The 13023-nt window shown below is 49.7% G+C and overlaps 1 protein-coding gene across 2 annotated transcripts; it reads left to right on the forward strand.

Moving 5' to 3' along the window:
* Positions 1-3314: 3314 nt before the first annotated feature.
* On the forward strand, positions 3315-11197 carry Gjb1 (gap junction protein beta 1). 2 transcript variants are annotated; one of them, XM_059250772.1, is made up of 2 exons: positions 3315-3385; positions 9686-11197. In XM_059250772.1, the coding sequence occupies exon 2, from the start codon at positions 9702-9704 to the stop codon at positions 10551-10553; it is 852 nt and encodes a 283-aa protein (XP_059106755.1). In that variant the 5' UTR covers positions 3315-3385; positions 9686-9701; the 3' UTR covers positions 10554-11197. The 2 variants fall into 2 exon arrangements, with proteins under 2 accessions (XP_059106755.1, XP_059106753.1); XM_059250770.1 differs by having other exon boundaries at positions 3333-3404.
* Positions 11198-13023: the final 1826 nt, after the last annotated feature.

Below are 13023 nucleotides of genomic sequence, written 5' to 3' on the forward strand. Positions count from 1 at the left end.
CCACAGGTGAGCTTTATTCCTTTCTGTTCTTTGCCTTTCTCACACAGTTCCTCCTCCTTGGAATTCTAGCTCTACCTTCTCATTTCCTTCCCCCTCCTATCTTTCCCGTCTCTGCTCAAACCTTGCCTCATCTAAGAAACCTTCCCTGACTACATCAGTTTCTTACTCGTTTTCTTTTTTTGTTCTTCTCTCATATTTTACATCCCAACTGCAGTTTCCCCCCTCCAATCCTCCCAGTCCACCACACACACACCTCCCCTCACCCCAGATCCACTCCTCCTCCGTTTGCCTTCAGAAAAGAGCGGGCCTCCCAGGGATGTCAACTGAAGTTGGCATAACAAGTTATAGTAAGCCGGGCGGTGGTGGCGCACGCCTTTAATCCCAGCACTTGGGAGGCAGAGGCAGGCGGATCTCCGTGAGTTCGAGGCCAACCTGGGCTACCAAGTGAGTTCCAGGAAAGGCGCAAAGCTACACAGAGAAACCTTGTCTCGAAAAACCAAAAAAAAAAAAAAAAAAGTTATAGTAAGACTAGGCACAAACCCTCATATCAAGGCTGGATAAGGCAAGCCCTTAGGAGGAAAAGGGTCTCAAAAGCAGGCAAAAGAGTCAGAGACAGCCCCTACTCCCACTGCTGGGAGTCCCACAAGTATGCAACTATAACATACATGTAGAGGACCTAGCTCAGACCCATGCAGGATTTGTGACTGTTGCTTCCACCTCTGTGAGCCCCTATGAGTCCTGCTTAGTTGATTTTGTGGGCCATGTTTTTCTGGTGTCCTCAACCCCTTAGGCTCCTACAATCCTTCCCCCCACCTCTTCCTCGGGTTCCCCAACTAGGCATAATGTTTGGCTTTGGGTCTGTACATCTATCTGTTCTTCCCATCAGCTCCCAGAGGAAGCCTTCCTGATGACGATTAGGCTAGGAATTGACCTGTGAGTATAGAGCATTATTATTAGGAATCAACTCATTGACTTATTTTTTGCCAGTCATGTTTGGTTCTATCCTGGGTCTCTGGGCCATCCAGCCTTGGTTCCTGGCCATCCAGGTAGTGTCAGGCATGGGATCCCTCCTGTGGGGTGAGTCTCAAGTTAGACTAGTCATTGGTTGGCCACTCCCACAAGTCCTGTGCCACCTTTACCTCAGCACATTTTACAGGCAGGACAAACTGTAGGTTGGAGATTTTGTGGCTGGTTTGGTGCCCCAGTCCAATCACTAGAAGGCTTGCCTAATTACAGGAGGTGGCTGGTTCAGGCTCTGTATCCCCCATTACTAGAAGTCCACACTAAGGTCAACCTTGTAGATTCCAGGGAGTTCCCATTGCACTAAGTTTCTACATAGTCCCCCAAATCCTCCCCCGATTCAACTCATTTCTCCTATTCTCTCTCTCCATCTCCCACCACTGTCACCTGATCCCTCCTGTTCCCATCCCCACCCACCCCCAGTCTACCCACTAAATCTCTTCTAGTTCCTCTTCCCAGGGAGAACTATGCATTTCCTCCTTGAATCTTCCTTGTTACTTAGCCTCTCTGGGTATGTAGACTGTAGCACAGTTATCCTTTACTTTACAGCTAATATCCACTTATGAGTTAATACATACCTTGTTGTCTTTCTGGGTCTGGGTTACCTCACTCAGGATAATTTTTTTCTAGTTCCATCCATTTGCCCGAGAACTTCATGTTGTAATTTTTTTTTACCACTGAGTAATACTCCATTGTGTGTATGTATCACATTTTCTTTATCCATTCTTTGGTTGAGGGACATCTAGGTTGTTTCCAGGTTCTAGATATTATGAATAAGCTTCTATGAACATAGTTGAGCAAGTGTCCTTGTCGCAGGATAGAGAATCCTTTAGGTATATGCCTAGGAGTGGTATAGCTGGGTCTTGAGTTAGACTGATTCCCAATTTTCTGAGGAACCCCCATATTGATTTCCAAAGTGACTGTACAAGCTTGCATTCCAACCAGCAATGGAGGAGTGCTCCCCTTGCTTCACATCCTCACCAGCATGAGCTGTCACTTGTGTTTTTATCTTAGCCATTCTGACAGGTGTGTTTCTCTGTGTAGCCTTGGCTGTCCTGGATGGAGCTCACTCTGTAGACCAGGCTGCCTGCCTCTGCCTGTCTCTGCCTCCCAAATGCTGGGACTAAAGGTGTGTGCCATCACATCCAGCCCTATATTAGTCTCTTCTTCTCTTCCCCTTTGAACTCTCTCACTGTCAGACTCAGAACCATGTTGCCAGAATACACAAAGCAATCATTTTGGTCTTGGCCATGTAGCCTCAAGAGATTATTAAATTCCGTTAGCTTGTTCATTGATGTACCAAGTGTTGGACATTCAACCCAAGGCTAAGTACTGTACACTGGGCCACACCTCCAGCCCAATACATGCTCTAAGAGTCAGCATGTTCTCTCTTCCTCTGCCCCCTGACCACAGCATGTAGCCTTTGCTGGCTTCCCCATGGGTATCCAGTAAAGACTTAGCTGCTGACATTTCTGGCATAACTCAGATTTGGCTGAGGGAAGCTGAGGCCCTGGCTTGATTTCTAGCAGTGAGCTCAATCAGAAGGCAGGAAATTGTCTCTTCACTTGTTTCCTCAGTGGTCCAGGTTGGAGAATAAGCAGGATCCTCAGGTGAGCCTTTAGCGTAGAGACCTCGAAACAAAATGGAGTTTTTGGTTAATGGTTGACATTCTCTGTTTACCTAAATGATTGCCAAGAGTCCCTGCTTGCAGATGGCACACTTTGAGGATCAACTGCCTTGGCCCCAAGAGTAGAAGATAATTTCTGGATAGGTTTTATGGTTTGGGGATGTAACTGGAAATACTGCAGTCTATCTCCAGCTATTAAATACATGGACAGTAAGCAAATGATGCCCTGGTCTTGCTATATAGGGAGAGAGTGAGGCCATCCTCCATTCTGACCTCAGGTGTTTTTGTCTTCTCAATTATCTGTAGTTGTAGAGGCTGGGATCTAGAAGAGACAGCATCCAGCACCGGAGTCCTCTCTGCTGCTTGCCCACAGTGTGTCTACTGAAGGCCAAGAGTTGGGCACAGCTGAAGGGTATAAAGCAACCAGGTGTAGTTCAGTACCTCAAATAGAGCCCAACATGGCATTTTGGTGGCAATGATGCTTCTCTTCCTCTGGAACAGGACATGAAATCTGGGTCCAAATCCATTGAGAGCTCGGGGATCAATCTTGTTTAATGATTGTGTGTGGGACAGGGGTGGGGCTGGTTAATGTTTCTCTGCTTCCTCTTGGGCTATGGGCCATGTCAAGCTCCGGTCCCTGGCTTGTTGTCCCTCCCCTGGGCTGGGCTTTAACAGTACCTAGTGGCATTGAGCAGACACGCCTGCATACATTCCCTGGGAAAAGACAGCTGCAACCAGGTGTGGTAGTGCCAGGGAGGTGAGGAGTGTGGGGACTGAGGGAGGGGGACCACGGTGTGCTGATATGGTGCTGGGGTAGAAATGCTGGCTGGGAAGAGGCCTGGGTCTTGACTTCTCCTAACTTCAGCCACTCGGGGCCTTTCTGTGCTCTCCTCTGAGCTGGGATGACGTCCTCCCGCTAGGTGCCCAGCCTGCTTAGACTCTCTCTTGAGCCTCCAGCTCTTACCTTCTTTCCAGGCTCCATGTCCCTTCTCTTCTCACTCATTTTCCTCAGCCAAAGATTCTGCTCATGCCCATAGGGTTAGATTCCCGGGAAGACAGACTTGAAGAACTGGAAACATAAGGTGGCCAAGTTTGCCTTTCTGAGACATTTTCTGGCATGCAGGGTTCCCTGGGACTGTCAGACAATGCCACATGCTGCTGCTTTTCTTGACTACAAGGTAAAGCAGGCATATATCTGCTATGGCCCTGCCAACAGAGCCTAGGATGTGGGAGTATGCCTTTCCATTTGCTTGAGGGGGGCAGGCAAGCACAAGCTGAACCTGATGGTAACTGATGGTTCAACGACAGACTGGAAGGGTGGCTCCCAGCTGTTCACAAGTCATTCCAGCTGTCAGGAATGGCATATGAGAACCTGAGGACTTAGAAAGTGAGATGGGGGGAAACAGAATATATGCGAAAGTTTTGTTTTGTTTTGTTTTGTTGAGACAGGGTCTCACTATGTAGCCTTAGCTGGCCTTGAACTTGCTATATAAACCAGTCTGGGCTCAACTCACAGATCCTCCTGCCTCTGTCTCCTGAGTGAGTACTAGGATGAAAAGAGTGTACCAACTAGCCCAGCCACAAGAGAAGTTTTAATAGGCAGAAGCCATCGGTAAGGGATCCAGGCTGGGCAGAGGGTCAACATGCTTTGCAATCTGACTTTTACTACTTGTCTACCACCTGCTAACCAGTCACAGCATTTGCCAGGCAGAGTGACATATGTCTATAATCCCAGTACTCTGAAGGCTTGAGGCATGAGGACTGGGAGTTCCAGACTAATCTGGCTACATGCGCGAATTGGGGTTGTTTGGAGGATGAGAGAGTTCATGAACACGCAATTCCTGATACACAGGACGCGTTCTGTAAATGTGGCTGCCACAATGAGCCCAAATAACACCAACAAGTGAAGTGGATGATGGAGGAGCAAGGAGCAATAACCCAGTCAGTGACAAGAGAAGGAATGTCAGCAGAGGCTTTCTGAAAGGCGGCAGCAGGGACGGGGAGAGAGAAAAGTGAATTAGTAGACTGGTCATGGTGAGCAAGCCTGGCCACAACAGATGGATGCCAGGGTGGAGCCCAAGTCAGTACCTGAGATTCTATAGAACCACAGGGTGGAGGCGTGAAGATAGCAGGAAAAGGGAAGGAGCCAGGTGAGACTGGCTTCAACCACACCAACCTGACGAAAGCACCCCAAAATTCAGAAGGAAGTCTCCCAGAAAGCCTCATGTCCCTTCTTGACCATGGTGGGCTGGGTGATAGGAATGGAGCATAGAGATGGAGCATAGAGTTTGGGGTTTTTTTTCTTCTTATTGTTTACTTGTTTTTGAAACAGGGTCTTGTGTAGCCCAGGCTGGCCTCAGACTTACTATGTAGCTAAGGATATCCTTGAATGCCTGATCCTTCTTACTTCCACCTCCAGAGAGCTGGGAACAAATACATGTACTACCACTTCTGGGGATCGAACCCAGGGCTTCATGCTGACTAGGCAAGCACTCTACCAACTGAGCCACATCCTCAACCCTGGTGTCTGGGTCTGAGTGTAACCTCATCCAGCCCCACCAGAGTCATGTTGCCCAAACCCACAAAACACAAGGATTCACATGCAGTTGGAAGGAATGACAGGGTAGGAAGGGAGACTGAAGTAATTTTTTTTTATTTTTCGAGACAGGGTTTCTCTGTGTACTTTTGGTGCCTGTCCTGAATCTCGCTCTGTAGACCAGGCTGGCCTCGAACTCACAGAGATCCACCTGGCTCTGCCTCCTGAGTGCTGGGATTAAAGGCATGCACCACCACCGCCCAGCAAGACTGAAGTAATCAATAATATACCATGTATGTGCACACATGCCAGCATGTACAGGAGTACAGCTTTTGGGGTTGTGTGCCCTGTCTTACAACAAACATTCCTTGAGAAGAGGGGCCCTCAGGAGCAGTGCCCTGCTCAAAGGCTTTGGGGTCAGAGGAAAATCAATTTGGAATTTGATTCCATTAGTTGGCAGTAGACCAATTGCCAGTGAACCTCTCTCTCTTTCTCTGAGCCTCAACTTCCTGGTCTGAAAATTGGGGATAACACTACAGAATGTTCCGTGAGCTCCTGCTTTTGTACTATGCTCAAGTGCTGGGCAAACCTGAATCCAAAGCCTGACAAGGCCTCAGAAACCCTGTCTAATTAAACACAGAGCAGAACATGCCTGGTGCAACTCCAACCATATCAATATCTGGACTTTAACCTAAAGTCAGGAAAACAGTTTGGATTTCAAAATCAGGTCACTCCCCTGGATGTTTTTAGAATGCACCCTTGAGGTACTGAGGTTGACATAAACAAAGCAAAAGTTGAAATCCCAGTGCCCACACAAGGGTTCTTAGAGGTCCTAAAGGTAGCTACTGGCTGTGTCCCAGGAAACTCAAGAAATTAAGAGGCAGAGAATTTCTTAGAAGGACCTAGAAACTTGAGGTTGGTCAGGAGATGTATGGGGCACCTCTGAGGGGAAAAGAGAGAGAGAGAACACCTAAGTTAGCTTTGGAGTTCATGGGAACAGCCTGAGAAAAGGGAAATGGGCCAAATCAGGAGGCCAGAGAAACCCTGGGAAGGAAAGAGAGGAAGGGAGCTTCGAACCTCCTCAGCCCTGAACAAATGTGGAAAGATAAAGTGGTAACTCTGTAAGATGCCATAGAATTTATGGAGAGGAAAAAAAGTAAAACTTAAAAATTAAAAAAAAAGAATTTATGGACAGAATGTGAGTTCTCACGTCAGCCTTACCTCTCTCAAAGTCTAATGCCCTACCTCCCAAAGCTGTTCCTTAACTTTTTTCTTTTATATATTGTCAGCCTATTTACATGTGTATTTACATGTGTATGGGTGTCAGTGTGGGTGCGTTAGTGTCCTGGCACACATGGAAGTCAGGGGACAACTTTCAAGAGCTGGTACTTTCCTCCAGTCATCAGGCTTGCATGACAAATGCTTTGGCCTGCTGAGTCATCGCAAAGGCCCCCAAGATTGTTCTGAGGCTCACAGGAAAGAGTACATGTTCAAGGGCTTGGCACATATTTAGTATATCCTTGACAAATGCTTATTCTTGCAGGAATTGGGTTTTTTTTTTATTACATTTAGGTGTGCGCAAGTCAGAGGACAACTTACAGAAGTCACTTCTCACCTTTCACCATGTGGATTCTGGTATCAGACTCAGGTCATCAGGCTTGGCAGCAAGCACCCTTACCCACTGGCCATCTTGCCAGCCCATGTTACTCCTCATGTCCAGGGCTGCACAACAAGCCCTTTACCTTTGACCCAAATACCCAGTCTAGTCTGTAAAACATAAAACATCTTATTGGCAAAAGGTTTTCCTCCCTCCATCCTTCCTTTCCTTCTTTTCTTTTTTTGAGGGGGGGGGTGCGATGGTTGAGACAGGGTCTCTCTATGTAGCCCTAGCTGTCCTGGAACTTAGTGTAGACGAGGCAGACCTCTAATTCATTGGAGACCTTGCCTGTCTCTGCTTCCTGAGTGCTGGGAATAGAGGTGTACACCACCACAACCCACTCTTTTTGTTTTTTGAGACAGGGGAGGTCTCACTTTGTAGCCCTTGCTCACCTAGAACTCACTATGTAGACCAGGTTGGCCTTGAACTCAAAGCAATTTGCCTATCTTTACCTCCCCGAGTGCTGAGATTAAAGATGTGTGTCGCCATGCCTGACAGGACCTTTAAAAAAAAAAAACTAAACAAAGAAACATCATGTAGAGAAGTAACTAATGTCCCGTAGACTTCTTCCTCTACTCCTGCTTTATTTTTGTGACTGGACCTCACTAAGTTGCACTTAAAAGGGTGTAGAACTCTTTTTTCCTTTATTTTTATAAGTGTGTGTGTGTGTGTGTGTGTGTGTGTGTGTGTGTGTGTGCTTGAACTCACAATGTAGCTCAGGCTGGCCTTGACCTCTTGATCCTCCGCTTTCAAAGTGCTGAGATTACAGGTATGCATCATCATGCCTGGCCTTGGTCTAAAGCTTCTGAGCTCAAGTGAGCCTTCCTCCCTAAACCATCACACCCTAGATAGCCTGAAGACAGGTGTGGACCACCTGCCGCAGTTTCCCCTTTCTTTTCTCTCACTCCCAACATTTCCAGTAACTATTTCCCTGCCTTTTCCCTCCATAAGCCAGAGAGCCACCCAGAAGTGATTACAAGGCTTCTCCCTGCACCCGCCACCCCTATTGTGGCGGTGCCTTGGGTAAGGCAGAAAATGCACTGCATTGTGCTGCATTTCTCTAGGTGCAGGCCTGAGGTGCTCTCATCCAGCTCCCTGCTTCTAGCACAGTCTCCTTTCAACGTCAATGGCAGAAGTGGTGGGAGGTGGGGAGAGGCCTTCTTTGTCTGCCTAAGGGAGAGAGGAGAATTTCCTCCCTGGAGTCATTGGCATGCTCATAAGCAGGAGGTTACAATATGCACTTGACATTGGGGCCAGGGCAGCAGCTGAGCTGTCTGTTCTATGTCAGACACTCTAGGTCAACCACATAGTACTGGAGAGAAAAAGGAGAGATCGTGGGCTTGGCAGACCATTTGGCTGCCCAAGGCAGTATTGTTTCCTCTTCCAGAGACAGCTCTTAACCCTTTGCTAACCACTTGAGAAACCTGAGCAGGTATCTCCATTGACTCCCACTGCCACCCTGGGCATAGACGCCATTAACAGATGAGTAAGCAGGCTCATCCAAAGTCAGTAAATAGCCCAAGGTCATTTTGGGTGAAGAATCAGGACACAAACAGAAGCTACATGACCCTTGCATAATCCACGGTCTAACGTGCTACTTGCCTGATGGCTTTATCATTTTTTTCCCCTTGGCTTGTTCTCACCAGGTGCCCACCTACCCACCCCCTGGAGAGGGTCCCTTTCCTGCAGTTTAAGGAGACACAGTCACAATTTGCTGGACAGCTTCCTTGGTTTTTGTGTCTTTCAAGGTGACAGCAAATTAACCTTCTTTTCTTTTCTTTTTTAATGGCTAGCTTTTTCTTTGGTTGACACCATCTGCAGAAGTGCAAGGATTCTTCTGCCCTCAGACCCTAGTCGTCTGCCTCAGAGTCTTTTGTACTTCATCTTTTTGGCTGTGTGATTTTGAGTGGATAACAGGATTGTTAAATGGGTCAAAAGAAAGAGTGCGTGGGGAAAATGATTAGTACACTTCTGGATTGATAAACGAGATGCCCTAAGTTTCCTCCCTTCTAGCTCATCCATACCCGGAAGGGGACCTAAGCCTAGGAAGACTCCTGCTGACTCTGTTTCTGGTAGAAATATGGAGGAGGCCCTTAGTCCAGAGGCTCCTGGCTCCCTGGGGTCCTGGCTTACATGCACCTGTCTGTGTTCTATCTCCCTCCCCCAGAGCCATTATTCTGGTGGGACCATGGGGCGGGTGCGGCGATGGACCGGGCGGGCACAGAACAGGTGGGTGCAGGCTGGGTGTCCGGCGCTGGGACACAAGTGCTCTGTGTGTAGGGTGGGCGGAAGTCAGGGCGTTTGATCTGAATTCTAAAGGGTGTTGTTCAGCGCCCCACAAAGGTCCCATTGTACAGACACTGGGTATAAAGCAGCATATGACTCTCCAGCACCGGGAGGCGATGAATTGGGACGCAGGCGCGACCACAGGGACCACTCCCCCTACACAGACATGAGACCATAGGGGAGCTGTCTGGGTGGCCTCAAGGATAGGCGCTCCCCGAGGTAACCGGGCTTTCTGGGTTTGCCATAAGTCAGGTGCAAAGGAGCTGGGGGAGGGGAGCCGGAAGAGCTGGCTAATAGCAGAACAAGATAGGCCTGGTCAAGAGAGGGACTCAAGAGGAAAGAATGCTGGATGTATGTGAAGAAAGGGGATGGGACTCAGAGAGGTCAAGTCAAGCGAATGAGGAGGAGAGGCTGGTGCCAAGAGGGATTGATGAGGAAAGCTATGACTATCCTTGCTTTCTGGCTCTTGGAAGAGATGGGGGCAGGGGAGGGAGCATTCCTATGCCCAGCTTCCTGCCCTAACCTTCTGACAGCTTGCTTCCTGCCTCTTGTTTCACAGGTGTGAATGAGGCAGGATGAACTGGACAGGTTTGTACACCTTGCTCAGTGGCGTGAATCGGCACTCTACCGCCATTGGCCGAGTATGGCTGTCTGTCATCTTCATCTTCAGAATCATGGTGCTGGTGGTGGCTGCAGAAAGTGTGTGGGGTGATGAGAAGTCTTCTTTCATCTGCAACACCCTCCAGCCTGGCTGCAACAGCGTCTGCTATGACCAGTTTTTCCCCATCTCCCACGTGCGCCTGTGGTCCCTGCAGCTTATCTTGGTTTCCACCCCAGCTCTCCTCGTGGCAATGCACGTGGCTCACCAACAGCACATAGAAAAGAAAATGCTACGGCTGGAGGGCCACGGGGACCCCCTCCACCTGGAAGAAGTGAAGAGGCACAAGGTGCACATCTCAGGGACACTGTGGTGGACCTATGTCATCAGCGTGGTCTTCCGGCTGCTGTTCGAGGCAGTCTTCATGTATGTCTTCTATCTACTCTACCCCGGGTACGCCATGGTGCGGCTGGTCAAGTGCGAGGCCTACCCCTGCCCCAACACAGTGGACTGCTTCGTGTCCCGCCCCACCGAGAAAACCGTCTTCACTGTCTTTATGCTCGCCGCCTCCGGCATCTGCATTATCCTCAACGTGGCGGAGGTGGTGTACCTCATCATCCGGGCCTGTGCCCGCCGTGCTCAGCGCCGCTCCAATCCGCCCTCCCGCAAGGGTTCGGGCTTCGGCCACCGCCTCTCACCTGAATACAAGCAGAATGAGATCAACAAGCTGCTGAGCGAGCAGGATGGCTCTCTGAAAGACATACTGCGCCGCAGCCCTGGCAGCGGGGCCGGGCTAGCTGAGAAGAGCGACCGATGTTCAGCCTGCTGAGGCCCTGTACCAGGCAACCTCCCATCCCACCCCTCCCTCCCCCAGCCCAGGCCTGCCCCTCCTTCTCCTATGCCGGTGAGCAGGCCTCTGCCTGCTAGGGATTACTCCATCAAAACCTTCCTTCCCTCGCTACTCCCCTTCCTCAGAGAGCTTTCGGTCTAGGAACTCTCCGGCTGGGGAGTGGGGAGCCACCTCTGCACCCGGGCTCAAGGTTACTGAGGGGGTGGGCAGCTCTTTCTGCCTGTACCCCTTCCTCTTCCCTCTCCCTCTCCCTGAGACGAGAGATGAGATGCTGTGTCGGTGTTTCCAATTACGAAACTAATCTTAACCCCCATGCTGTCAGGTACCCCACTTCGGGAGTCATATCAGTGGGGAGGGATGTGGGCAAGCGCAGTGGAGGAGGGGCTCTGCCTCGTGGGTGGAGAAGGGAGGGGAGCGAGCGCAGGCAGAGGAAAAGCAGCGCTTGCCTTGCTGCTGGCTGCCAGGAGGAAAAGGAGGACATGTCTAGGGTGAGGGAGTTGTGGAGGGAGAAGCAGGCAGATACACTGGAGTGGGGCTTGGTCAGGGCTGCCCCCAGTCCCCAGTTCCCAAGGCCTCTCTGTCGGCAAACGTTACACATTAAACAGGATTTTACAGTAAATGAAGAGGTGGTTTGAGTGTGTGTTGAAGTTCTTTCTCCTGCACCCTCCTTTCTGACCTCCCCCTGGATAAGCTGGCCTTGGTTGGCATTTTGCTGATGTAGAGAAGAAAAGGGCAGGAGGAAGGGTGCCTTGAAGCTGCAGAGAGGAGCCTGGCAAAGCCACCCTGGGAGCCCTCTTCCGCCTCTTCTTCTTCTGGCTCGTTGGTTTGCTTGCTTCTTTCTTTTTCATTGTTTAGGGCCTATTGCTATCTAATTCACATACCTCCTTTCTTTTGTTTGAAGAATAAATGGCAGCCTCTTCTAGAGAGACAGGAAATGCTACAGAAATGGCTCAGGTGAGAGAGAGACAGAGAGAGAGAGAGAGAGAGAGAGAGAGAGAGAGAGAGAGAGAGAGAGAGAGAGAGGGAGGGAGAAAAAGAGAGTGCGTGCGTGCAGCATACTTTCCCTGGCTACCTGAGCCAGGCCTGCCCCTGTATTTCTGAAAGGGCTGTCCCCTTCCACCCTGTACGTTCAGCATCTGACACCCTGCAGACCCTCGACCTCTCTCTCCTCTGGATATGGCCCCTAATTTCCTCCCTCTCCCCCAGTGGCCCTCCCTTGTTACTCTGAATCCGTGCCCGCCCCCAGGACTCCCTCAGAAGTCAGGTGTGTCCAGCAGAAGTTTCCTTGCCAGGACCCCTGTCAACTACTGAAGGAAAAGTCCCAGACTTCGCATTTGACAAAGCAGAGTTCGAATCCTAGCTGTGTCACTTATTTGCAAGGTGCGCCCTTTCCCAAGCCCTGTTCCCCTGTGTGCAAACAAGCGCTGGCCCCCACCTCTCCCAGCTCCCTCCCACATATGTCTGTGTTTCAAAAGGACCCCTCCCCACCCTCACAGGGCTTTCCCCCACCGCCACTGCCCACACAAAGGGTGCCTCAGGGTCCCAGGTCCCCCCAGCAGTTTTCCTCCTCAGTCTTCCCATCTCTGAGCTGGACAGAGCACTGGCCACTCCCTCTCAGAGTAACATGGAGGAAATAACACCAGAAATGAAGAAAATCAGGTGTGACCTCATCAGAATCGTCTGCCCTCTGAAAATCAATTTTTCCTTTCTAAGAGAAAGCATAAAATACAGAAATAGGAAACAAGTGGGGGACTTGTCTATAGTCCCAGCACTCAGGAGGTGGAGGCAGGAGGATTGCAGCAAATTAGAGGCCAGCCTAAGGTACATAGTGCCAAGTCAGCTTGGGCTACAGTGTAAGGCCCTGCCTCATAACAACAACAAAACCACTCCTTTCCTGTGAGAAATTCCCTTTCTCCTTTGAAACTGACATCACACTCTATCAGAAGAGGTCCTTATGTGACTGGCACGTGGGCGGCAAAAGTCCTTTCCCTATGGAAATCCATCCCCTTTTCCCACAATACAACAAGCATAGACCATCTCCTCTTTGTCCAAAAGACCATCAAGAGAAAGATTTTCCTTTTCAAAATTCCAACCGGGGGGCTGGAGATGTAGCTCAGTCAGTACAGTGAGTTCCTATTATGCCCTGGGTTCCATCCCGACACCACAATTAATTAATCCTAGTCCTTGAGGGAACCTCATACTCTCATCCAAGTGAGAAATGATAAACTGCTCATCAGGTCATAAATTTACTACCAAGCCCTGTGTAGAGGTGCACGCCTTTAATCCCAGCACTTGGGAAGCAGAGACAGGTGGACCTCTGGGAGTTCCAGGGCAGCCTGGTCTATATAGAGAGTTTCAGGACAGCCTGAAAGTTTGGAGCGCCTGTCCAAAAAGAAAAGGAAGAAAAAGAAGATTCCAATTCTAGATCGAGGCTGCCTCTGCAGGGTAA

This window comes from Peromyscus eremicus, chromosome X, assembly GCF_949786415.1.
Source record: "Peromyscus eremicus chromosome X, PerEre_H2_v1, whole genome shotgun sequence".
Lineage (NCBI taxonomy): Eukaryota > Metazoa > Chordata > Mammalia > Rodentia > Cricetidae > Peromyscus > Peromyscus eremicus.